The sequence below is a fragment of the Lycium barbarum genome, chromosome 12, assembly GCF_019175385.1.
Source record: "Lycium barbarum isolate Lr01 chromosome 12, ASM1917538v2, whole genome shotgun sequence".
In the NCBI taxonomy this organism is placed as follows: Eukaryota; Viridiplantae; Streptophyta; class Magnoliopsida; order Solanales; family Solanaceae; genus Lycium; species Lycium barbarum.
Window position 1 is genome coordinate 71,171,199 of NC_083348.1, and position 27,396 is coordinate 71,198,594.

At 33.9% G+C, this 27,396-nt stretch overlaps 1 protein-coding gene and 1 long non-coding RNA gene across 16 annotated transcripts; both read right to left on the reverse strand.

The window, feature by feature from the left end:
• Positions 1 to 8,927: 8,927 nt before the first annotated feature.
• Positions 8,928 to 9,960, reverse strand: LOC132624405 (putative E3 ubiquitin-protein ligase XBAT35). The gene is made up of 2 exons (XM_060339189.1): positions 9,717 to 9,960; positions 8,928 to 9,325 (listed from the first exon to the last, which is right to left on the reverse strand). Exons 1-2 carry the CDS (start codon positions 9,958 to 9,960, stop codon positions 8,928 to 8,930), a joined length of 642 nt encoding a protein of 213 aa, XP_060195172.1.
• Positions 9,961 to 9,975: 15 nt separating this feature from the next.
• LOC132621917 (uncharacterized) lies at positions 9,976 to 27,067 on the reverse strand. Of its 15 annotated transcripts, XR_009575730.1 has the most exons (9): positions 24,059 to 24,779; positions 23,776 to 23,868; positions 22,728 to 22,825; positions 20,360 to 20,468; positions 20,130 to 20,224; positions 18,551 to 18,641; positions 18,341 to 18,466; positions 10,311 to 10,415; positions 9,976 to 10,020 (listed from the first exon to the last, which is right to left on the reverse strand). It is a non-coding gene; the product is annotated as an uncharacterized LOC132621917 (long non-coding RNA). The 15 variants fall into 15 exon arrangements; XR_009575728.1 differs by having other exon boundaries at positions 18,341 to 18,641; XR_009575731.1 differs by lacking the exons at positions 9,976 to 10,020; positions 10,311 to 10,415 and adding an exon at positions 15,508 to 15,762 and having other exon boundaries at positions 24,059 to 24,778.
• Positions 27,068 to 27,396: the final 329 nt, after the last annotated feature.

Below are 27,396 nucleotides of genomic sequence, written 5' to 3' on the forward strand. Positions count from 1 at the left end.
TATACCGGACACCTCTTATCTCGCCTTCTATTCTCACTACTGAGTGGGCCATATGGACGATACAGACACATTTTGCTCAACACAGTCATCAATAGCATACTCGTAAATAAATGTCAATAAGCTTTACCAACATATTACACAACAACAAGGACGAACAAGATTGTGAAACATCTTACTGTACACGTCTGTCTACGAGCCTCTAGATAAGATACATATATTCACAAGGAGGGTCGGGTTCTGTCGTGCCCATATATGTACACAAAAGTAGTACCGATAAACTGAAGCTCCGGAACAACTGGAGCGCTCTCAATGTACCACTGGTGGAGCTCCTAGGAATCAGACGCGTCTACCTGTTTACCTGTGGGCATGAACGCAGCGTCCACAAGAAGGGACGTCAGTACGAGTAATGTACCGAGTATGTAAGGCATGAACAATAACATAGTAAGGATTACAACCATGAATAATAACACAATGGAATTATAGAGCATATCGTAAGATAAAAGAGTGATTTGTACATATGAGTGCCTCTTAGGGCGGATGCCATGCATGCTTAGCTTTCTTTGAAAACATTTCTTGTTCATATATACAGAAAATAGAACATATCATGTTGTCGAGGCGTCGGATCCAATCCATTTAGCCACATATGTCCCGCGTCTCGGATGATATCATGTCATATAATACCAACTGATCAGGTGGATACGCGTCTATAGCGCTCTGGCCCTCTTTCCCATATTCATATACATGTATCATGTTCATGTATCATGTACATATATCATGTTCATGTATCATATACATATATCATGTAAGTAGCATGCAGGAGAGCCCAAGGAAAGTTATGTCTCTTTCGGAGTGACGTAAGGTCGGTAACCTCCGATTATATTATGGAATAATCATCATCGCTCTATCTCACCTTGAAGGAATAATTATTTTAAGGTGAGACTATCAATGAAGAATAACATCAAGAGAAAACATAGAATAGGGTCATAAATCTCATAAGGCGTCAATTCATACACTTTGAAGTCTTTAGAAAATAGAGTCATTACCAAGGAATAAAATTGAGGATCAAGAAATAGCTCAATATTCTCATATTCATATTAAATCCACAACTTGAGACTTTCAAACATGAAACCATTCTCATCATAATCATCATAGACATATTCTCATCTTTGACATCATCGTTGTCATTACAAAAACATGTCCGTCGTTATAGTCATAAAAGCTTACAAAATCATAAACCTTTGTTTTGGAAAGATACGGACATTTTGGAAAACATTTACGGGTTATCAGGAAAGGAATCATGCGTTGGAATCATAGACTTCTAACTTTTAAAAACAAAGAGGTCATGGAAGCATTTATGAAATCGTAACATAGGAATCATGCCTTTGAAAGAAAGGGACGTGCCTTAACATACCTATTCAGCCTCCTATTTTCTACGCTTATCCGTCCGTACTCGTAAATATACATTTGAGAGAATTCACACTATCGTTAGACTCATCGTTGCATACGTGTACTAAGCTTTCAATTTAAACTACTTTATATTCTGCCGAAAATCGGGCAACATCTCCCCTATTTATATGCCTAGCCCGAAATCATAATCCAACAACCAACAACACAACAATAATATCAACATCAACAACATCATTTCCAACACCAATATGTACCATAAAACAGCCCACACGCTGTTTTCCAACTTCCATAACAAACCAACTTACTACACAATTATTTAACGACTTTATCTCCGTAAATAAGCCTTAAATAATACCAAAAGAGAAAGATTCATACCTTATTTTTGTTAAAACAGTGATATCTTTAATATCCACCTTGAATCCACCGCAAAACCATACTAGAATCACATCTATGCGTTTATCCGAGCTTCGATTAATACTCTGTCACTTGAAAATTGTTTACTTTTTGTTTCCTTCTCTCTCTCTCTTCAAAAATCTGGAAATTTCTGGGCTAAATCTGGTGAAAAAAAGGGGGTACTGTAGCAAGTCGGTATTGTAGCACTACTGTAGCAAGTTGGTACTGTAGCGTCCATAATTCTCTACTCCGATGTCCTATTGACGAGCGGTTTATTGCGTTAGAAACTAGACTCGACGAACTTCATTTTAGGATTTTGAAACACCTAAAAACTCCTAATATACGAGGAGATATACCCCTCCAAAGTTGACTAAAAATCTGCCCAAAATTCTGCCAACCTTTTTTTCCAAATTTTTCGACAAATATATTTTCTTCGATTTGCTTGGTCCCGGAACCTTTAGGCACTTGTTTGACACTTATTATGAGTATTCATTAACCTTATAAGGATCCCATTAGGGCTGCATATCGGTCGGTTCGGTTCGGTTCGGGTTTTAAAATTATCGGTTTAACTTATTGGTTATCGGTTTGTAGACATATTAAACCGATAAAGAACCGTTAAAATATCGGTTAATCGGTTGTTGTATGTTATCGGTTCGGTTATCGATTTAACCGTTAAGATTTCACACAACAAAAGAACGGAGAGAAGGGAGTAAATAGAAGGCTGATAGTGCCATCACACTGATTGCAATTTGCAAGGCAAATCAGGAAGTCATAATGGAAACTGGGAAATTACCTTTCAGTATTTAGAAAGAAGCACTGCAATACCGAATCAAATAAATCAAGAAAGTAACTTTATTCACCTAATAAACAGCCTAGATCCAAGATCACAGTGTACAAGCAAATCTGCTTGAGGGGCTTGAGAATCATCATGAATGAGTAAGATGTAAGAGAGGCTTAAAGAGAGGCGTTTTATGAAATGAAATGAAGTAACCCTAATTGTAGTGTAAGTGACTTAATATATATGAAAGGGTAGAAGTGTAATTAATTAAAGTGTTATCGGGTTATCGGGTAACCCGTTAACAAAAATGGTCAACCCGCAACCCGACCCAATAAGCCAATAACCCAAAAACACCACCCGGTACCCGAACCGGTAATCCATTAACCCAATAACCTAATAATCGGTTCGGGTTATTGGTTTAACCGTTAACATGCACAGCCCTAGATCCCATGACCTCACTGAGCTTACTTTAGTTTACTTACGACGCAAACGACGCGAAAATTTTTCAAGGTGTAACACGTTGGTAGTGTCGGAACTCATGAACAACGTCAGGGGGTATACTTTGTGTATTCCCAAATTGTCGTAAGATGCGCTCGGTCGTGCAGCTCTCAATGATGTCCAGATGTATCAATGGATACCGCGACGTCCAAACCCCCTGACTTGCCTTGTAAAAGGCCGGCAACCCATCTAATATAGCAACGTATGGCGTCCATATAAATAGTTTCATAACATATATGTTATATCCCGTATTTTATACGTCGAATTATTCATAAGTTAATCGACATAAGTGAAGGACGGGATTATTTTGGGATATGTAATAGGACTTTTAATTTTCAATTTTAATTAGTACACAAATTGCTTATAAATTTTACTTAGTGTATAAATATTAATGGAGATTAGGGATTAATTAACCATAATTAGATTATTAAGTGGGGATTAAGAATTAATTATTCACTAATTAGGCACTAGTGGTCGTGTGGGCCCCACCAAGACATGTGGCCAAATTTGATTGGATCAAGCCATGAGTGGGACATGTGTCCAATTAGTAGGCATCATATTTAAGTCAAATTGATGACTAAGGAACTCATTTATCATCTTTCAAACTTGAGAAACTTAGAGATAGAGAAAGGAGCTCTCAAACCTAAAGAGAGAGAAGGTCACAGCCTCCACTGTTCACGGCCGCTACTGTTCACGCGTCACTGTTCACGCCGCCACTGTTCACGCGCCACTGTTCACGGCCACCTGCTGTTTGCTTCCATTAAAATACCAAATCCTACCTTGAATTGAAGGAGAAGAGATGACCATCCATGGCTGCCAAGTTCTCGGCCATGGCAGCCCTTGATTGCCTCAAGTATTGCAAGGAAAAATCAAGGTTTTAAGGTAAGGATTGATTCCATCTTGCATGTTTAGTGATGCCTTGATCCTTGCTCAATTTGGTGGAAGTGAAATCTGTAAAAAAAATGAAAGCTCAAATCATGCTCGAATGTATATTAGTTTCATGGGTTGTTTTAATTAAAAATGGTGAATTAATTTTGGTTGTGGTTGTCATGGAGTATATGATGAAAATGAAGGAATTGAATGGTTAGAGTTGAAGTATAAGTTGCTGTTTTGGCCGTGAGTAGGGGCTGTTCTAACTTAAAATGATGAATTAATATTGATGTTGTTGTCGTTATGGGTGTTACGGATCGTATGACGAAAGTGAAGGAATTAGATAATTAAAGTTAAAGTCGTGTTGTTATCCTTGTTGAATTAAAAGAATTGAAGATATGGTTGTGTCCATATGTTGTTGTTGGTATTTCTGTGTCAACAGGAGAGCAATTGGAAAATTCGGGATAGGCGAATATATAGGGGAAGTGCTGCCCGATTTTCGTCAAGTCTTTAGATAATAGAAAGTCTCAAAACGAAAATATGTGAACTAAAGGAATGTTCTATAAGGAATGGGCTATAGATTTGTGAACTAGAAAGTGTAGTTACTAACGACAACGTTACTTTATCTAAATAGGCTAAAAGAGCGACGAGGCTAAAGGGATTCGCGAATAAGCGCTAAAGGTATGTAAAGCCTATCCCTTCTTTCTTTTGGCATGTCGTAGACGTAAGTGATGAATGATATGAACTTTGGGGTAATTCTATTCATAAGTTTTGAGTGTGATTCAAGATTCTTATTCATTTCTTGATTTTATAATTCTTAAGGTAATTGAGCTATTGCCTCTCAAGTCTTTTGTACGTTAGATAATAGTCGATATATATATCAGCTTCTATTTTTTTTTGGAACTCTATGATGACTCATCTCTTAACTTCTATAAAATGTTTCATACTATATTGACAAGCAACGTTTTGTGACTTCACTACTTATTCATACTGTATATCATATATATTGTTATTGTTCCACCTGATCAGCTGGATTATGATATTATTAAGCCGGAAGCGGCTGCCCGAAGGGGCCATTATTATTAAGCTGGAAGCGGCTGCCCGAAGGGGCCATCATTATTATGCCGGAAGCGGCCGTCCGAAGGGACTATTGTATTATTATGCCGGAAGCGGCGGTCCGAAGGGACTATTGTGTTATTAGCCGGAAGCGGCTACGAGTAGGATATTCTATATTTATATTGTGTATGCTAGAATTTGTGTAAGGGGCCATATGGCATGGTTCAAAATACTGTTCTAGGTTACTCCCGGGTTGCTTTCTAAACTTGTTTACTGTTACGCTTTTCCTTGTTTATGATTTAGTAATGCTTTACATATTCAGTACATATTCTGTACTGACCCCCTTTCTTCGGGGGCTGCGTTTCATGCTCGCAGGTTCAGGGACGCGGTTCGACAATCCAGCCACCTAGGAGGAGTCAGCACTGAGAGTCAGACAGCTCCACTTGCTTCGGAGACTGTTCCTGTCTTGGTATAATTTTGTGTATATATTGCGGGCACGACGGGGCCCCTGTCTCGTCACCTATGCACGGTCATACTCTTCTAGTAGTCTGCGAACAGCATGAGTGTCATGGTTACTGTTTGGCCTTGTCGGCCATTGTTTTGTTGTGCAGAAGTATTGGTAGCCTCGTTGGTTTGCCTTGTCATATGTTATGTATATATAAATATGTTTTGGGGTGTTTTGAGTTACAGGTCAACTTTGGTATTCTATTTACAGCTTCAGACTTAGTTAAATAAGCCTTATTGAATGCCACGTTTGAGTACAGGTAACATAAGTTGGGTTATCGGGCAGGTTAAGCTCGATCACTCGTCATGGCCCTAGGTCGGGTCGTGACAATATAAATACAAATCAGTGATCACCAAGTAGAAAAGACATTTAATTAAATTAATAATGTAAAGTTAAATAGTTTTACCGCATCGTTTGTCATGTGATTAAGCTGGTCCCGGAATGGAAGAATACTTTAGTGCATATCCATATCCCGGTCAAAACCCACAGTCTACCTCCTCGCATAAGGCATGTCAATATCGAGGTGATGCCTAGGTGCGGGCTGAAAAGGCAACATCCTCTCCCATGCCCATAACTGTAAGCGACATTAGAAAATACGATTTTTTTAGTCGTCGTTTCAAGAGGTTTGTTTACATTAAAGGAACACACACTTAAAATATTACCTGGAGAAGAGCAAAAAATCCACACACATCGCTGACAGCACCGCCCCAGCTGTAATCTCCCAAGCGGTTCAGATGCTCCAAGAAGATCAAATATCGTAAACTGACAAAGGCACCCGATGAGTTCGGGAACAAGATGCCCCCGAATATAATAAGCAGGTACAAACGGTCATGACGATCAACAACGTCCTGCCGGGTGTCGTCCTCAACAGGATCCAAACCCTCCGAATAAGTGCAGAGTGCACTAATCTGAACCCGACTCTGTCCCGACATCTGGCCCTTGGTACCAGGCACGAAGTGGGTGATCCTAGTCAACTCTGTCACCCATATACTACCAGGAAGAGGCTTGTATCGAGTGTTTAATAGCTCTCCATCTACCCGTAATCCAAAGAGGACCTCCACATCCTGAATTGTAATCGTGGCCTCACCGGTGCGAAGATGGAAGGTATGTGTCTCCAGCCTCCACCGCTCAACCATGGCCGTAATGAGCGCCTTATCATGCTGTACCCGACCAACGGATACGCAACGATAGATGCTGCCTCGAAACAATATCTCTAAGATGCGGGGGTGTGGGGGGCGCTCGCGTAAAAGAGTCCACGCTCTATGCAGCCTACGGGGACGGAGCTTAGTCGATATCCCTATAGTACCAGCCCATAATAACTCCGAACTATGATTGCCTTGCAAAGACAATACTGATCTATCATCGGGCCCCGAGTGAACAGCGGGCCCCGGGTGATCATCGGGCCCCGGGGGAACATTCGGATCCATGAAAGAGTCCGGTCTGTACAAACTAAATTAGTCATTATTCTTGAAATTAAAGAGAAATTATATTAACTAATTAATAATTTGTAGGGAATATGTGAATTATGTTGTATTATATCTTGTGAATATTAACATGGGATAAACAACTTCACAAATAAATAAAGTAACAATTGCATAATTAACATAATAGGAGATTACTATATTTTGGGGGTATGTAGTCTCTATGTACGTGCGTTGCACGAATATTTCTTGTCGATTTTTATAATATTATTTATATTTTATTGATAAGCAACTTGAAAAAATAATATCTACTTATTATCTTGAATACAATATTTATTTTGAATGTATAAAAATCCAATATTTACTTCCTCGCACGATTCTGAATATTTGATTTGGTAATTTTATTATCAATCTTTATTAGATAGTTTTTTCCAAAAATTATTTTCACTCTCCAACCAAATATTGGAAGAAAATAATTATTTTCAACATAACTTTCGTCATATTAAATGTGCAGTAAATTTAATATGTGATAGTAAGGACACAGGATTTTGAATTATATGATGACAAAGACTTTTAAGTAAATTAGTTTGGGAATCGAAATTCTGCAGTAATATTTGTTTAGAACTCTATTTTTAATATGTAATATATTTTTAGTTGACCAAATAGCCAACACAAATATGATAAAATTAGAACAAAAGAGTATATTCGTCAACCACATATTTTCCTACAAACTTTGCATTTTATCGTTAACATATGTATTTATGAAATTCATAATAATTTTTATTTCCGTGAACATAAATATTAAAAGAAGAACTTTAACTATTATTTTTTAGATAATCTTTTTTTATTTAACATATATATTCATGTTTTTAAAATAATATAGATTTAACAATTCATAATCAATTAACAAAATTACAATTCATTAACAATTAACAAAATATCAATTCATAATCAATATTTAACAACTAATTAATTAATAATTGCATATTTTACAAATAATAGTACATTACTATATTAAACAATTAACAAATTAACAACTCATAAACATATGGCAAATTAACAATTCATAAATATTTAATAAATAACAATTCATAAACATTTAACAAATAATGAATTAGCCAACAAAAAAAAAATCAGAACAGTGGCAAAAACCACTGCCCTGACCGATCAACAAAAAAAAAATGAAAATTGTTTTTTTTTTTTTTGGAAATTAACGATGATTAAATGTTAAATATGCTTAGAATATAATGTATATAACAAAATAATAACAAAAGTTCATAGTAGAAAACCTTAATCGAAGATTTTTGTAGAGTTGTGTTAATCAAGTTGTACACCTCTTTTTTTCAAAATTCGAACTTAGAATCTTGCTCCTTGACTTGAATATACCGAGAATCTAAACTTTCCCGACGAAAATTAATAGAAAACGACGTATTTTGATGTGGGAACCACCTTGAAATCGACTTCAATGGTGTTTTTGAATTATTTTTTTTTTTTTGTCACTGGAGGGACCAGTGGTGGAACCTGGTCGGGTTGTATGTTGGGTGATATACGCAGCATTTTACTGCGCTATAGGGGAAAGAGAAATATTGTTTAGCGCAGTAAAATACTGCGCTAAAGCACTTAACGGCTCCGTCACAGTTAAATGCTTCAGCGTAGTATTTTACTGTGGTAAAGGTACTTTTGTACCAAAATTTGTTTGGGGATATTTTGGTTCACTTGGATTTTTAGTGGGTCATTTTGGTTCCGGACTCAGTATTAAGCAGAATATATGTGTAGACAACGAAGCTGGAATGGAAGGTTTATTTTGTATACTGCTCGTCCTTGACCATAGAAATTCACAAAACAAACAGCAAAATCTTAACTCTTCTAGGTACAACAATTTTATGTGTATTGCTTACTCTTCTTCATTCTTTGAAAAATAAAAATAAAATCCATTTGCTCACTTTGATGAGAAATCTTATTAACACACAGAAATTCATGAGCAATCCTTGGAGTTTACTCAGTAAATGTCGAGAATTTCAAGAATGGATCTATTGCAGAGGGGACAATAACCTCGATTTAACCAAAGCTCTCTTGAACACACCCTACAATATGTGTGTCCACATGGTATGAATGCTGCTCCTTTTTTCCTTCCCATGCACACGCAGCATATCGTATCATTGCCCACCCCATCTTTTATCTCTTCCTTTTCATCCCAACCGTTCGTTTCCTCTAACAATCTCATCAATGACACCCTAAACGGTGTTCCTTGTCCACTACCCGGCCCATTGTCATTGGGTCTCAACGGGCTTGTATTTGGGCCTTGAGTTGGGCTTGAATTCGTTGCACCATCCGAATCTTGGGCCGATCTGAAGTTACGCTCCGCCGCTAAGGCCGCCGCCAAATTCATCCCTGAACCTGTTGATAGGGGTGGCAAAATCAGCACATGAAAGCATGACCTGCCCAATCTGTTCAAGTTTGGGCTGATCAATGACCCGACCAATTATTAGCTCAGCTCATTCCAACTGATAAAAATTGATCTGATATGCAGTCCAAATTGAATCACTAGAAATCTTATCAAAATATTTTTAAAAAGATAATTTTTTTATTTGATTATATTATATATAGTCATAATAAAGAAAGAAAATAGTTTTATTACATACAAAAAAATTATAAAAGAAAAAAAGAAATTAAAACTCATAAGACTTTGACAAGTTGTGTTATGACCCACTAACTTCTAGACGGATCAATAATCCGCTAATTTATTAACTTAGTCCAGCTCATCCCGCCCATTTGATACCTTACCTACCTGTCGGAATATTAGCCAAACATAACAAAGCGGACTCTATTTCCGGCGGTGTTTCACTGCCCACTTCCGCCGACTCCGGTGGTGCTTGTAGCGATTCTTCGCCGTCGTCATTGTCGTCATCCACCACACTTAATGAAGCTGGTCTGAGACATAAGGTGGCCCCACAACATGCAATGGGTCCGGTGAATCCTAGCCGTTCAGTTAGACTCTTTCGTCTTCTCACAACACGATCACTGCCGTCCATTCTCTCCCTAAGCAATTCCGCCATTGTTCTTGCTTCTATCCCTCTCTTTCTCCTACTTTCCTGCATCCCAAAACCCAAGATTTCACCTATTTCACTCATTTTTTAGAAAGTAAAAACACCCTGAAGTGAAATAAAATACGTAAACTTGTGCAAAATTTTCACTAGCTAGCTAGGGATGATGAAAAAGAAGTGTGCATGAACATAAATATATATATATAATGCATGTATATATAAGCAGAGGCGTTCTTTGGGGGAGGTTTTATGAGTCCAACCAAATTTATTGTTTTTGGAATACCGTTAATATAAGTTTATAGTAAAAGTAAAGGGTTGAAAAGAACAACGTAACGTACCAATTAGATCAAAGATGGTAGAATAAATGAGAGGTGAGAAACAAAATGAAATCACGTGAGTAGCATCAAGTATTCTGAAAGCAATCAGGGCACCACCACATGAACCTGCAGCACCATGCACCTCTGTGATTCAGTACTTCACAAGGGATGAAAATGACTTAACAAGAATCAATAAAAACAGTACTGACTAGCTTGGCTCCTATTAAAGAAGGAAAGCAGTCCCCTTGTGGGAATTAATTAAGTCAATGAAATGTGTGATCTCATTCACAGCTTCTTAATATTCGTGGAGAAATTGGAAGCGACTAATATAATGTATATAGCTAGTATAAATTAATATATTCGGTTTTATTCTTCTTCTGCAATGAAACTTTGCAGAAACAAACAAATAATCGAATGGACAATTTGGAAGGAGAAGAAGACGAAGAAAAAGGGAATCATTGGGAGTGGTGGGGCTTAATGTAGATGTACTTTCTTGGTGGTTTAGATTAAATTAAATTATCTTATTATATTAAACATTTGCGTGTTTTTGTATAGTTTTGGTGTGGTCGCCGGCCAGAACTAAGTCTAGAGCTATTGAATAGGTCATCCACGTGGCACTTTTCTTAGTATAACATTCCACGTGGCATTTGCCTTTGGTTTATATCTTTTTTAGATTTTAACATCTTCAGTCACCTGATAAAGAACTTTCAAAGTGTAACCATAATAGTTTGTAATTATGCATATAAAGTGTATAGTTATAATTTCTGTATAATCAATGTGATGATAGACCGGTATACTGTTTAAAAATTATATTATATAAAAAATATTTTTAATTTGTTGGCCTATTCTGTAGTGTTTTGTGCAATGATATAATCTCTAGTTTTAGGGTTGTTTAACAACACAAATGACAGATAGCAGAAGTTGCACCAACGAAGTGGATATAGGAGAATCCTAGAATGTTGTTGTAATAGTTCATAGTAAATTTATCCATAAAATGTTATACTTAATGTCAGCTCTCTGCTTAATTTGTAACGAGTACTAGTAGTTTGAATTGTTACGTAACATTTTATTGGTCAATCTGACATACCTAATACGGATTAGGTAACAACTTTAGAGCATTAATTAAACTATCTGTGAGAATAATTGAAGTTCTTAGTCGTCGATACGGCCAGACACTACAAACCTAACCCGAACTGGAATTAGAGGAATTCCTAATAAATAAGTTAAAGCTAATTAAGTACTAGATTTTCCTAACGTTATGTCAGACATGTTACAAAGACCTCGTTTTTCCTTTGCAACATGATTAGGATTTAGGAGTGTTAACTGATCTGCTCGGCTGGTTACTTTCATAAATTTATACCATATTAATTTTTTGATTATTTTATTTTGTATGACCAAAAATTAGACTTTTTGAAACCGTCTCAACATTTCAATTTTTCTTCGATACGATTCGGTTAATTTTTTATATTTTTTAAAAAAATATCATGTAAGAGTCACAAGTAGAAGTTACAACATGTTACAATGCATATCTCCGTAAGACTTTGGTAAAAATTCTCTAGATCGTTTTACTGTTTAAAAGGTGATTAATCAAGGAAACATGAAAGACGGCAAAAATAGAGATTCATCCCACTATTTTACAGTAGTGTAAAATAAAGTTAAGCAAAGACAAGTATCTAGATCACACAAGTGGAAAGAAATTAATCAAGATGTGACTCAAGAACTAAATCTACTAAGATTAAATTTATAAATTTAAATATCACATGATAGGAAAGATATATAGTACCTTGTACGCAGCTTGCTACTCAAGATCGTTAGAATAACTTGAGTTTACTACTCAAGATGCTAGAATTAATCTAGTTTCAATAGGAGTATAGATTTCGGAGTTAGGACTTTGGGTGTTAATTACACGTTGGCTTGATTTTTAAACTTAATATATAAACTATATTTTACACATAAATTTATTCGGCACGATTCGGTATTTTTTCGATTTATTTTTATAAAATTAAAAACCTACCGAATTATTCAATATATTTATAAATTTATATAAAACCTACAATATTATTTAAGAAAAGATAATGATCCATTTGGTACCATTCGATTTGATCAGTTAAGTTGATTTTTAAAAAATCATAAACACTCTAATCATGATCATGTAAGTATACATGTTCTCTGTCACTTTTGTGCTAACAGGTACTTTCAAATCATAGTTATCGTATTTATAAAAGTAAGACCGTAACACTTATCAAACAAATATTCTATGGCAAAATCACATTGATACTATTAGTTAATTGCTTTTTGGCGGTCAATCTATAGTTTTTTTTGTTCGATCAATCTATAGTTAATTTCACCTAGTTGTGATATTTGCACTATTGTATCAATTTTATTTGGCGTGACAATAATAAATTATAATGGTATCATAATTTTTTGTTGGACATGGATATTGTTCGTATGTGAAGAAGAAGAAGAAGAAATAAACAAGCTCAACTGGTTCCTCGTCTATATCGACTTAGACAGCCCACTTAAAGGAATACAAATTTCCTAAAGAGAATATACCATTTTGGTAACAATTTGTACACGTACATACGTTCTAGTATTGTCCTTTTCTTGTACAGAGAATAAGTTTGTTACTATCCCAGCCAATGATGTATAGGAGAGCTGTGGATTATAGTTGAGTAGAACATTCTTTTCTTCCATTGAATTGTATTTATACTCGTATCTTGCACAAAGCAAATACTCAGAAAAGTTTTTCCATTTCTCTTTGTTTTCCTACATCTTTTTCTTTGTGACGGTTAATAAATAATATGTTATCAATCTGTATTGCAAAATTACTTTGAAACAGTAAGTTGGAAAAATTTCCTGGCAAACCAGGAAAAAAAGAAAACAGAAACTAAACTGAAAACTGAAAAAATTAGAAAACACTATAGGAATGAAATCGAGCTCACTAAATGCACAGTGTGTCCTTAAGATAATTATTCCCCTCAAGTACCAGCGAACCACTCGAAGGCAGTATGTCACACGAGAAATTTTAGTGCAAGAAAGAAGAAAGAAGATCAGAATTTTCGTAACGAAAAAACTGAGGACTGGCCAGATTTATATAGCTAGCCATTGATTAGGTTTAGTGAAAAGGTGCATCTCAAAAGTTGCAACCTTTCAGAAATGGAGGATTAATTAATTCCACGAAAAATTAAATATTTAAATAATTTCGCAAAAATTAAAAGGAACAATAGCGCGAGGGGATGTCCTCTTCTCAACTCTTTATGAGCTAGAAGATGTGTTTCTCTATATAAGCACAAGAACTTTTCTTTCCACTACCAATGTGGTAGAAATGCTTCATCCAAAAAACAATAAAGAAACAATTCAAAATTTTCATTTTCCCTCCATTTCCCATTCACCAACACTTAAAAACTCAACATAATAATATCCAAGTCGTAATTTCTTTTTCCAGAGCTATAAGATTCAACCCCACTTGATAAAAATCATACTCCTTATGACTTAATCTGTTTTTGAAGAGGAAAGTAATAAGAAGTTTGCATAATTAGAGGCATGCCAATATAATCAAGAATGAACTTATAACAATTATATGGCAATCCTTTAATAGTCTATGGGATTACCTCGTAATCAAAATAATTTTATATTTTAGGTCTAGCTTTGGTAGTATAGCTGGAATTAGTGTTGTTATTGTTGACCAACAGGAGAAAGTGGTAGCTTCTCTGGCCTAGTGCTTAGTGAACCCTAAAATGTACTTAAGATAACACTGTTGGAAATCAAAGGAAATTTAATAAAAATAAAATTGAAAAACTAAATCAAGTGGTAATTGTCCTAAACAGAGAAGGGTTATAATTTCAATTTACATCTTTAAGTGCAGACCTCAAATTTCACCAAGGACGTTTCTATACGTCCACTTACACACTGTAACTTCCATTTAGTTTCCTTCTAAGCTCATATACTAGACCCTTTTACTTTGATATTGTAATTGGCCTTGCCAAAACTTGTACTTCACAAGGAAGCTCTGTATCACAAGGTTTCATCTCTCGAATAATATTAATACTCTTGTTATCTCTTTACTTACCGTTTCTTCTTTTTAACGTTATTCTTTAATTTACTTTCATCATTGTGGGCTTGACTTTTCGATCCATAGCTGTTATTGTGCTAACGTCCACCAAGCAATGTAACAAGCGACTTAGTTATCTACCGGTTCCCTTATGCAGTGCAGAAGTAAAGAAGATAAGATTTTACCGTGAAAAATTCCTTGTTTGAGGGATTAAAAATCACAATCTATCCCAGTAGGATTTTCACTCCACTACACCGAGCAAACTCAGATTACAACTTACTGTAAACTAGGAATTAACTCCCATAATCTCTCACCCGTACAATAGATCTATTGTAATCTTAACAACGTGACTAAATCTAACCACCCACGACTTTAATACTCCTAGACTAACTCTAGCTTAGTGTACCACTCAAAAGCTTGTGAAAACACACTTTTAACAAGCGAGCCTTTGAGACTTTGAGATACCTACAAACAACTTCTTTAAATAGAAGGGTAGGTTTATAGTTTAAGAGCAAATAAACAAAGACTCACGATATCCTAAAGAACATAGACTCAATCTGGTGTCTGGATCATATTCTTCAGGTTGTAAGTGGCTTTGTTCTTGAGAGAACTTGAGAACTTGTGTCGGCAGGATTTGCACAAGATGAATTTGGGTTTTCAAGTCTGCTCAATATGTTGCAACATGCCACCTGCAAGGGTGGCTCAGTTGGTTGAGTATGGGACTTTCATAATGGAGGTCTCAGGTTTGAAACCCCCTGCCAACGACAGTAGGGGATTTGTCTTCTGGGTCGAGCTCGTCACACAGGGCTTGCCTAGTGCGGGTTACCTCTCCTGTGTGGTTTGCGAGCTATTGCACAGGAGCTGGGTTTACCCTATGCGCACCCAAAGGTAGCGGCTGCAGGTTCCCATGTCATAAAAAAAAAAATATGTTGCAACATGTTGTGTATATATTGAGGAGCAAGTGAGACGTACTGATAGAGACCACTCTTCCAATGTTTGACCTAAAGCATGGGCCGCAGCACTGCTGTGCTGATGTGCAACGTATGGCACAGCTTTACAGCTGTTGCTGCTGACTATACGATGTACAGAGAGAGCAGGTCGCAGATCAGGTGTCTCTTCATTTCTCCATCAGTTTAACAATTATCAAAACATAGAGTACACTTTAACTTATCAATAGGAGATAATTTATCCCGCTACATTTACTATTTAAATTTTGACTCCAATTAGTAATATTATTTAATAGTTTTAAGGCCGAAATTTAGCTCACTGAAATAATGGGAACTTCTTAGAGAGGCCATATGACGCAAATGATCCTGATAGGCCGGACAGTTAAAAAGGGGATGATAAAAATCGGCCCATCAATGGCCCTTTAAGTGCCTCATTGTCACAACTGTCCATCAGCTCTCAGCCCATTCCAATTGTCTGTAGGGCAAGTTACATATTTAGTCAGTCAGTAAAAAATAATTATATATTTTTTAGTCAAATACATGAAAAATATACACTATTATATATCAAAAATGTTTTATGTTTATTATATATTAATAGAAAAAAACATACACTTACTAAATATTATTTTGACAGGCGGCTATTTATGTCAACTTTTCTTATATGTAGGTTGTACAAAGTGTACACCATAGTGGAGTCTATAGCCCACACAAATGTCTTAATTTATTTCTAAATCACAAGTTTTAAAATTAAAAAAGAAATTCTTAAATTTTGCACCAAACAACGTTATATACAGTATATTTTATTACTATACTAGACGGCGTATGCCCATGCGCAACACTTTGGATTATACTGTATCTATGTGTATGTAATTGTGTTTGGGTAGTGATAATATATATATATATTTTATATTACTAATAAACATACATAAGTTTGCACTGTTTTTATGCATATATATGTTCAAAACACGATTAATATAACATTGTAGTTTGTGCTTCATATCCAAAATTTTATTATATTAGTGTTTGCTACGAGTACAAAGTTGGCAAAAATTTATTAATACTTTTTAAAAGAGAAGACTTGTTTAAAAGGAAACTATTTTCCTCTTTTTGAGATAAAACAATAGCAATATTTAAGCATCAGTTGATACTTTTAATTTTAATTCGATTAATTTAAAGGTGTAAAATATTCTATTGTTAATGTATGTAGATTGGACCTAAACAATACTTATTATTTTTTCTCAAATTTTGATTTGGATAATTCTAATTCAAATTATTAAATTAATTTTACATGTTTAAAATGAAACAAATTAGAAATTTTATTTTCTATTTAAACGAAGAACTACTATTTTTTTTATTTTTGGTAAATATTATTGGTTTAGCTCATTTTACTTGTCATGTTGTCTTTTGCATGGGTTTTTTAAGGAAACATCAATTAAATTTAGAATTTGACTAATGTACCTTATTAATTATTTGATCTCCATTTAATATTTTTTTTTCTTTTATGACATTAATCTCTTTTCACATTTATTAGAGTAAGAATAAAAATGAAAAAGTAATTAAATTCTATCTTATTTTAAAATATAAATATTTTAAGTATATTTACTTAGTAAACATAACAAATAAATGACATGACGGAATAGCAAATACAACAATTAAATATCTAGATTAGATCTCAGGCTAATATAAGAAAAGAAAGGAAATTGTATGGTTTGACTACTTAACCTTTTGAAGAAAAGCAATAATATGGAGTTCATGTTTTTTACTGTACAATAATTTCATTTGCTCCCACTAATGGGTTGATACGCATGTGGCAATAAATCCACCATTATTGACTTAACGTGGATACTTTAGGAATTACATGAATATTATTTGATTTTTTAATATGGGGTGCACGATTTTGTTTTTACATTGCTTTTTTTAATATGGGTCCACTTTTTTGTTTTTGATATTGCTTGATATTTTTAATATGGAGTCCATTTTTTTTTATATTGTTTGATTTTTTTTAATATGGGTCCATTTTTTTTTTTAAATGAGTTTGGAGAAGGTGGGTCCACTTTTTTTCCTTTTTTTTTAACATTGCTTGGTGTTTTTAGTATGGGCCCACCTTATCTTTTTATTTTTTTAAAGGCTGGGGTCCACTTTTTTTCTTTTTTTTAATATTGCTTGATGTTTGTAGTATGGGGCTCACCTTATTTTTTTTTTGAAGGGTGACTGACGACGAAGCATGGGTATAAACCCATGCTTAAATTGTATGGTTTGGCTATTTAACCTTTTGAAGAAAAGTAATAATATAGAGTTCATGTTTTTTCCTGTACAATAATTTCATTTGCTCCCACTAATGGGTTGATACGCATGTGGCAATGAATCCATCATTATTAACTTAATGGGGATACTTTGGAAATTATATGAATATTGTTTGATTTTTTAATATGGGATGCATGTTTTTTTTAACATTGCTTTTTTTTTTAATAAGGGGTCTACTTTTATTTTTATTTTTTATATTGCTTGATTTTTTTTATATGGGATCCACTTTGTTTTTATTACATGAATTTGGAGAAGTTGGAGTCCACTTTTTTTCTTTTTTTTTTAATATTTTGTGGTGTTTTTAATATGAATCTCACCTTATTTTTTAATTTTTTTTAAGGTTGGACTGACGATGAAGCAATACATGTGGCAATGAATCCACCATTATTGACTTAATGGGGATACTTTGGGAATTACATGAATATTATTTGATTTTTTAATATGGGGTGCACGGTTTTTTTTTACATTGCTTTTTTTTAATAGGAGGTCCACTTTTTTTTTTATTGGTTGGAGTTTTTAATATGGGGCTCACCTTTTTTTTTTTTTTTAAGGTTGGACTGATGACGAAGCATGGGTATAAACCCATGGTTCTATATAGTACTAGATGGCTATGCCCGTGCTACGCACAAGCCCAACACTAAAATCACACACTGAATGCAGGCTCTATATTTTCACTCCTTCAAATTAATAATGTTGATATGGTTTAACATAAGAAAGGAAAGATGCAGATATCTATATTGTGTTCATACTTGTGTTCTCATTCAAATAGTCCCATGCTTCAATTGAATGACCATATTTGTCTGCCAACAGAGCCAACATAAAAGGGTGTTCCCCAACAAAAATAAGCTTCATAGACTGGTAATCTTGTCCAACCCCTACATATGAGCTTATTAGTGCCATTGGTAGTTAGGGGGGGGGGGGGGGGGGGAGGGGGAATTCCACCTAAAGATAACTCTCACTTGTATAGAGGCTGAAAATTCACACATCTCCACTCTTCAGCTTCCAAAATCTCTATACCACGCAAACAGCTATCTCAAGGAATCAGAAAAGCTAGGGAATATTAAAAGTCTATTAGCAATGATCTGTAGATACTAAACAACATTTGAAATTATCAGTAAAACGGAAAATGAAAATGTTATTGACAGTGATATATGAAGAATGAACTCATACAATTGATAAAATGATCTCAACTTCTAGCAGAATCAGTATACTCTTGTGTTGTATAAAAAAATTCTAATAGATACATCTACAAAAGCTGTTGAAAGGAACTCAAGGATGCTACAACAAACACAGAAAGTTCTAACTTGTTATGAATAGCAAAGTTAGCACTAAAAAAGCACAACAATTAAACAAAATATTATCAGCTTTGTGCGATGGTATATGTGTGTATATTGTGAATCTATAAAGAATAACAGTTACTAACTACCATATATTATACGTCAAGTGTTGGTCCTAGGTTCTCATTTTGATCAATTGCCAAAATGAAGCACCCAAAGCTAGAACAACCTTTAATTGTAGCAGCTGTGTCTTAATTTGTCAGACCACCTATCTGTAACTCAATACACAACCGTATACCAAGTTTCTCGTTCCTTTAATTTCGACGTCTCATTTTACCTTTCTCAAATGAGCTCGGTCTCTTTTTAAATAGATTGCGAGGAGATCACTAACATTAAGAACTCCCAAGAGCAAAATTGGGTCTCAGAACTCCTGAGTTCTCTCTCTTATTTTCTTCTGGTGATTTTTTTCAACTTTCCCATAACCACATGTGCTACCAATTTAAGATATTTGTACTCCCAATTTTTGGTATGTTTTCTGTGTTTTTTCTTCGTTCCTCTTTTTGAATCTTTTCTTTAGGTATATTTTCAAGTTTCATTCATTCTTCCTCCCTCTTTTTGCTTATAAGGAACCTCTAAAATGTGTCTTAAATCCAAAGTCTTCTGCTTTGTTGACGTTTGGTTTGAATTTTTATGCTCACAGCAAAGCCAAAAGAGTATCGCCTATACTAACACAACGTACATAAATGGCCCATCGCTCCCTTGACATGTTCATTTGGTCTTTATCATTCCTCGGTCAGCGGAATCTTTTTTAGGACTTTAGGTCATAACCAATATCATAAAGATTCATTTATAATCTCACATATATCTTAATATAAACTCCTATAAGCTTTAAATAGTACTAATGCAGATTTCGTTTCAGAAAACATTGTAATAGAAAAAAGTTAACATGTTGAAGATGACATCTATTAAAGATACCTAGCCAAGCTAATCTCAGGCTAGATACTTTCTCCAACAACTTGTTTCAATAGGCTACTACTGTCATAACACGTTGAGCAACTTACAAGAATTCATCCTTTTTATTTAATTGTGAACATTTAAACAAAATAAATACATCTCTGGTCTGACCCATATTTATAGGCTTTACTCTAAATGCCATCTTTTTAATGTGCCATCTTTTTAATTTAAGGGAGCTTAATCTTCTTCAATATTTCATTGCCTCTGCTCCAAATGTAAAAAATCACATAAGTAATTACACAGATACCTTGTCATCATATTCTCTTTTGGACAAGACCTCTGGAGCAATGTAAGCCGGAGTCCCAATGGTTGATTTTGGCCATGAATGCAAAAGTGGGACGACTGCAATTCCAGGAGGAACGCTATGAGCATCTTAGCATTTAGTTGTGGTATTGAAGGCATAAAATTTCATTTTCGCTATAGCTTTTTTTTATTAACTCTTAAAGCGTGTGACAAACTTAAAAGTAAAAAACTTACGATCTAGTCGCTGCCAAAGTAGGAAAACTCTTCTCAGGTATGAAAACTATGTCACAACTACAAACATCTAATCACAGAATGGAAGTACTTGCAGAATGTCACCTCTCACCTGCAAATGAGTCGAAGCTTTACACTCTAAAGAAGCTAACCAGAAAGAATAATTGTAAAAAATATATGCATCTTCGACTTCAACTATTACAGAGAAAAGGACCAAAATCATCCATAATGTTTGGGTTTGGATCAAAATCATACATATTCTTTCACATGGTGCACTAATAGTACATTATGTTTGCATAAGTGGTGAACTTTTAGTCACAATCCCAAATAAATTTAACGGAAAAGAACAAAAATGCCCCTGAACTTTTAGAAAAGGTATAAAAATACCCTTTATTCATCTATTTTGCTAAAACTACCCCTCAATTCAACTTTTTGGCTCATTTATTCCCCTTGACTAACGGACAACACTAATTTTATTTTAAAAATAAATTGCACATGACATTTTATTACTGAAAAATTGATTTATTCTTTTAAAAAGAAATCTGAAACCTTGGAATTTTTTTAAATTTGGAAAAAAAAATTTAACGAGTAAAACCTTGACTAACGGACAACACTAATTTTTTTTCTTTTCAAAATGTGAAAAATTGGATTTTTATAAAAATCTGAAAAAATTAAATTTTTTATGGAAAAACTGTGTTTAAAAAAAAAAACTAGAAAACTATCTTTTTTTAAATCTAGAAGAAAATTATGGAGTATTAGTTTTGCACATTTTACTTAAAAAAATAATCAGTTTTTCAGATTTAAAAATTGAATTTTCTAAAAAAAAAAATGGGGTTTCCACCCGTTAATTTTTTTTTTCCAAACTTAAAAAAATTCCACATGTTTTAATGAAAATCCAATTCTGTTTTTATATATATATATATATATATATATATATATATATATATATATATATATATAAAAGGCTTACTACATTTGTTTTTTTAAAGAAATGGATGTTGAAAAATTATTTTTCCTTATTCTACAAATAACGATTTTTCAGATTTCTTTTTAAAAGAATAAATCAATTTTTCAGTAATAAAATGTCATGTGCAATTTATTTATTTTTAAAAAAAAAATAGTGTTGTCCGTTAGTCAAGGGGAATAAATGAGCCAAAAAGTTGAATTGAGGGGTAGTTTTAGCAAAATAGATGAATAAAGGGTATTTTATACCTTTTCTAAAAGTTCAGGGGCATTTTTGTTCTTTTCCGTTAAATTTATTTGGGATTGTGACTAAAAGTGCACCACTTATGCAAACATAATGTACTATTAGTGCACCATGTGAAAGAATATGTATGATTTTGATCCAAACCCAAACATTATGAATGATTTTGGTCCTTTTCTCAACTATTACATGTATACTCCAACAGTCCAATCCTCTCGACATGTTCAAGAATCACAAATTATGCTTGTATATAAGACAAACATAGAAGCCAAAGATCAGTATGCAAACAAAAATCTTTAATCATTGTTTCTGAATTTAAATACAGAGACCTGACAAATATTAAATATGGTCATTGGGGTAACATACCAGGTAACTATGACAATAGTTAATATACATTTCAAATATACTCATTTAGCTTACCAATCAGTAAATAATTATGGAGTAAAGTGAGTAGAAATTTAGAATAAGCTACAACAGAATACAAAGGTTATCTTATAGCTCATCCTCCAAAAAAATCTGCTTGTCCGCACTAAGCCACTGACACAATAAGGAATGAGAATTTCTATTAGCAGTTCTCTCCACAATATGATTCACTACTCTTAGCGACGCTCCTACTACCAGGAAAATCAATTATCTGTCTCTATGCAGAAGCTTTTAGCATCTTGTTTCAATAGGAAGAAATTTAGTAGCTAACTAAAAGAATTGTTAACAATGAAAGAAACACATATCAACTCTAATAGAGATTGCAGTCAATGTCGTTTCTACAAACAACAAATATGATGTTAAAATCTTGTGCATTATTTAAGAATAGAAACACACACCCCTTTAGATAATTTTCACTTCATGTATAATCCGGTAAAATTTCAATTTGGTGAATGTGTTTGTTGTCAAATATTTCCTTCAACATACCAAAAAGGTCGTTTCTACACCATTTATACTTCATATCAAATTAATGTTAGTTTAACAAATAATCAAATGGAAAAAAAAATATACCTTAATTTCCTAATTCAAACATCCCAAAAATGTTTAATTGCATCCATTCAGCAAATTTTAAAAGTACAAACAAATGAAACTTAGAGTGTAACAAACTACAATAAAAACAATCACTAAGCAAAGCTGAAAATATTAAATTTAGAATGTAAAACATAAAGAAGGAAATTCAAAAACCTTGAGATAATAGACTCTGCATATCTCTTCTGGAGATGCTACAGAAGGAACACCACGAACATCATAGTACTCAGATTCTTCCACTATTTGCTTTTACCCTGTTATTTCCAAAGTGCTAAATAAGAAACTTCTCTTTTAGATCTTCTAAAATTTAAAGGCCAAAAATAGATACTAACACAGAACAACATTCTCTTCTTCTCATTGTTTCCCTAGTTTTGTTTGACTAAAGCTCTTACGCACTCTAGCAGGGAAGCAGTAGAAGCGCCATTGATTCTCTTCTTCTCTTTCTTTCCCTAGTTTTGTTTGGCTAAAAGTTCTTAAGCACTCTGGAAATGAAGCAGTAGAAATATCACTATTAGCTTAGCGATGTTTACGGTTTACTACTACTTTGTTTTTCAAAAGAATGGTATAAAGCTATTATGAAAGGTGTTGCCTAACATGGCCACTAATTCAGCAGAGGAAAAGAAAAGGGTTAGAGTTGGCGAGTAATAACACACATCGGCCTAAATTGGTTAGTACTAATATTTAGTTGTGTATTCACCACTTCTATCTGTTCCCTTTGTTTGTAATGGAGGATAGGTATTACTTCGCTAAATCAAATATGGGTAATTTATTCAACCACAATCTTCTCACTATATTATCTTCACATAATTCAAAGTAAAATGCATCTCATACCTCCATTTTCGCGACATTAACATACTTATAGGCTTTTTCACATATCCATTAACTACATAAATTCAGAAAATTTAAGAGGACAAAGCTGATTCCAAACTACATCTCAATATTAGCCCTTGCGGATAACCATATCAAAAAATTCTGATCAGCGATATGAAAATGCAAAGACTGCTTACGCTTCTAACAAATTAGTCTGAGAGTTCACTTGGCTCGGAAGTTATCAAAGTAAGTGATGCAGTCACCAATACTGTGAGACAACCTACAACTATGAACTAAGTACCACTTCAAAACCAAGGAAACTAAAATAACAAAAGATTTACGCAAAAAAAAAAAAAGAGAATAAGAATGCTTTAGAAGAATCAACAATTGTTACCTTGCCCAAAATTGAAGCATCGACGTAGATGAGTATTTCTTCACCCGCAAATTGGAGCTTGCTACGGATGCCATAAGCAAGAGTAATCTGTTCCTGAATATCAAATTAAATGGAAAACAAAATTAATTTTTACTTCTCCTGGAATTAGGAGTTATGGAGGGGTTGAAAGAAAAACTAAACACATAAAGCTATAAATAAATTAAAGTAACATTCCATCAATATTAGAACTAGAAACAGCTAAACACAGGAGTGGAAGGTGGGAAAAACAGAACTAAAACAATACCTTGTAAAAACTGTGACATAAAACACCCGAAAAAGCACTATATTGAAATGGGAATTGAGTCTACTGCGATTCTTGAAATCAGATTTCCACCAAACTGTAAAAAAAAAAGTGAAAGCTCCAAGTATTTCTTACTTAGCAGCGAAAAATACACAGTAAACTGAGAGCACCCACAAAAGTATGGCTTCCAGAACCACCTTGGTACGCTATTCAAACACAACTCAAACCTTTTTTTAGCCCCTTCAATTCATCAAAGCAATGACTATGTTTATTGTATACATACATGTGTTTATTGTTTGGGGCCTCTAGAGAAGATGGTCAATTGGGTATTGGAAACAATGAAGAGACAGAATGTGTAAAAAGTACTTTAGCAGACTACCTTGGCCTTGCCAAGAAGAAGGGTCGAGAATATGAATTACGTGGCGGCTCAGAGTTCAGATTGAAATGCATGCGTGAAATGACCGAAATGCCCTCGGAATGACGACGATCCTGCTTCAACCCGTGCTTCTATAATAGTAGTAAAAGTAAAAGATATAACGGAACATCACCGAATTTTGTCGTCCTCACATTGCAATACAAGATTTTTGATTGGCTGAGGATACACACGTGGCTGCTAGCCTGCCACTGCCATTTCTTTGCCCGACTATCCACTTTAACAGTCAATTCCTTTTCTTCATTTCCATTAGACGTGGCCCCTGCATTTTTTGGTTAATATTTTTTTTTGCACCTTACTCCCTCCTATTTATTGTACTCTTTTTAGGGGTCGTTTGGTGCAGGGTATAAGCTGAGATATTCCAGCACTAATTTTTTGTATCATATTTAGTAGAAGATATAAATTTATTTGGATAAATTTATACCTTGTACCAAACAAGGCATAAAATGCATCCCAATTTAAAATATAGGATATCCCTTTTTATCTCACTTATTCCGGGATTATTTTATACCATCTAAAAGATGGTATAAAATAATCCCAAGAGATGGGACAAATTCGCTAGCTATAATTACGCCTGCTAATACGCATATATCGCTTTCAACATTTAGGTAAACATAAATGAGACAACTGGTTTTCTTATGTTTTTGGCATGACTTTTTTTTTATTTTTTATTAAATGTGGAATTACGCTTATGGTCAAGTCATACAATAAATTTTACTCTAATAAAGTCTTATTGCATATAATTTAATGCCTTACACAATTTTATAACAACTTAACAAGTCTCTACGAATTAAAAGATAAATATATCTCCCAAAAGACAAAATGAGTTTCTCGGAAACTTGGATATCTATTGATAAATTAACCGGAATTAATCGTGCAGGTATATGTTTACAGACGATGCTAGAAAATTAATCCCAAGTGTAGACTTCAAAAATACTACTACTACTACTAATAATTTTCTTTGCTAATAGACAATGCATGAAAAATATAAAAGAAAAATAGAATAATACTAGTGTAAATTAAGATGGACGAAGTACTAAACAAGACAATTTTGTTGAATTATTTTATCCTTTATCTTTTTAGGGTGAGGTGAGAAAAATTTAACATAATTGTACCGTAAAATGTACGCGTAATAGGTTATTGATTAGCAATTTTACAGCTGCTATTGATTGAATTAAGAGAAAGATAACCTCGAGCGGACCTTACTAGGCCTTTCTGTAATCAAATTATTTATTTTAAAAATTATTGACAACTTAAACAATTGATTATCCTTTCTTTATTTTTCCTGAGTGAAATGACTCACAGTAAATCCCTCTAAAGCGCTCCTTACTTATATAAATAGTGTAGTTATTTGTACTTCGCGCGATTACAAAAATTAAAAATCACACAAATATGCTACTAAATAATATAAACATCATAATTTTTATAAAAAAAAATATATCAATATTATCCATAGAAAGGTATCACACCATCTAAAAGTGAAGCATATAATTTCAACTCAAAAGTATTTCACAAACTTATATTTAAAACCGAAACTAAAAAATAAAACCCAACATAATCTTAAGGAAAAATAAAAAGAAGTAGCCATGACATTACAATCACCACATAACTATTTTCTTTTACTTCAGAATTTTTATGAAAAGAAAATTAGTTTTTTTTCCTCTCGACAATATTAGAAATGTTGCACCACTTCATTAAAGAAGTTTTTTTTGTAAAACTTATCTTATCTTCTTTTCAAAATTTTCTTTATTCCATGTGTTTCCCCCTTTTTAACATTTTCCGTTCATCTCTCCTCCAAATCACTCGTCACCTTCTCATAATTTACCCTTTACCGCCTTTCTTTGAATCTTTGGCTCCTCTCCTAGTATTTAAGTACACAATGTGGCCATGTAAAAAGAATCAAACACATAGAAAATGTTGCACTTTCATCTGAACTCTTCAATCCACCGTTATTTACAAGTGAGATCGAAGTCCCATAATGAGGATATTTTTATATAGTAAGAGATGGAGAACAGTAGGGGTAACAAAAAAGATAAGGGTGTTATTGGAGCCTCTGCAAAACTTTGTTTGTGGCCTGTGATTTAGAAATCACTTTTGCATTGTTGCGGTGTAACACTACAACCAAATTAAAATTGTTTAGAGATTATACTATCTTTTTTATCCATCCAGTACTAATTTGGATGGGTTAATCGAATTCATGCATGGTAATATCACTTTAGATAATGTATTTCTTATTAAAAACGACTTCATTCTCAGAGCTCTAACCCGAAATTTTTAGTTAAGGGTTGAGGAATATGAGATTCAACCTTATATATAGGGTAATTCAAAAGACTAATTCGTATAGAAGAAGAGTAATTATGTGTAGCACTCACTTGAAGAAAAGAAATCCATTAATTTCTCAGCATCATCACTCGTTATAATCATTATATGCATACCTTCTTAGCTGCAAAATACAGAAAACAAAATATCCCCACTTCACAAAATTTTGTTACGTCTATACATATATAATAAATTAAACCTACATGTTCAAACAATTTTTTATAATAAATAAATTAGAAACTGACCTCCAGAAAACTTGCCTCATTTGAGAAGCTTCCACGAATCCAAGTTTGGTTGAAAGCTAAGAATCTTTCACTTCAAGCAAATTAGGATTAGCAAATGAAATGGCTAAGCAGCATTGCTCTTGGTGAGCATGTATGGGTAAAAATCGTGTCTACCACGTGGACCAATATGTGACTAACACGTGTCAATAAAAAATAATGGCGTAGAAACATCTAATGGTAATGTCGAGCATAGCATTTACGGAAAGGTAGCTGATACCGATGACATGGTCAACGAAGAGAACATCAGCGGGACACTACTAAAAAACTGGCAAAATTCGACGGACTGCGTCTCTTTGAAAAACCGA

Coding starts and splice junctions, on each gene's coding strand:
- LOC132624405 (XM_060339189.1), bottom strand. CDS start 9,960: ATGGACGGCAGTGATCGTGTTGTGAGAAGACGAAAGAGTCTAACTGAA. Junction 9,326..9,716: donor TTTGGCTAATATTCCGACAG/GTAGGTAAGGTA, acceptor CCCTATCAACAG/GTTCAGGGATGAATTTGGCG.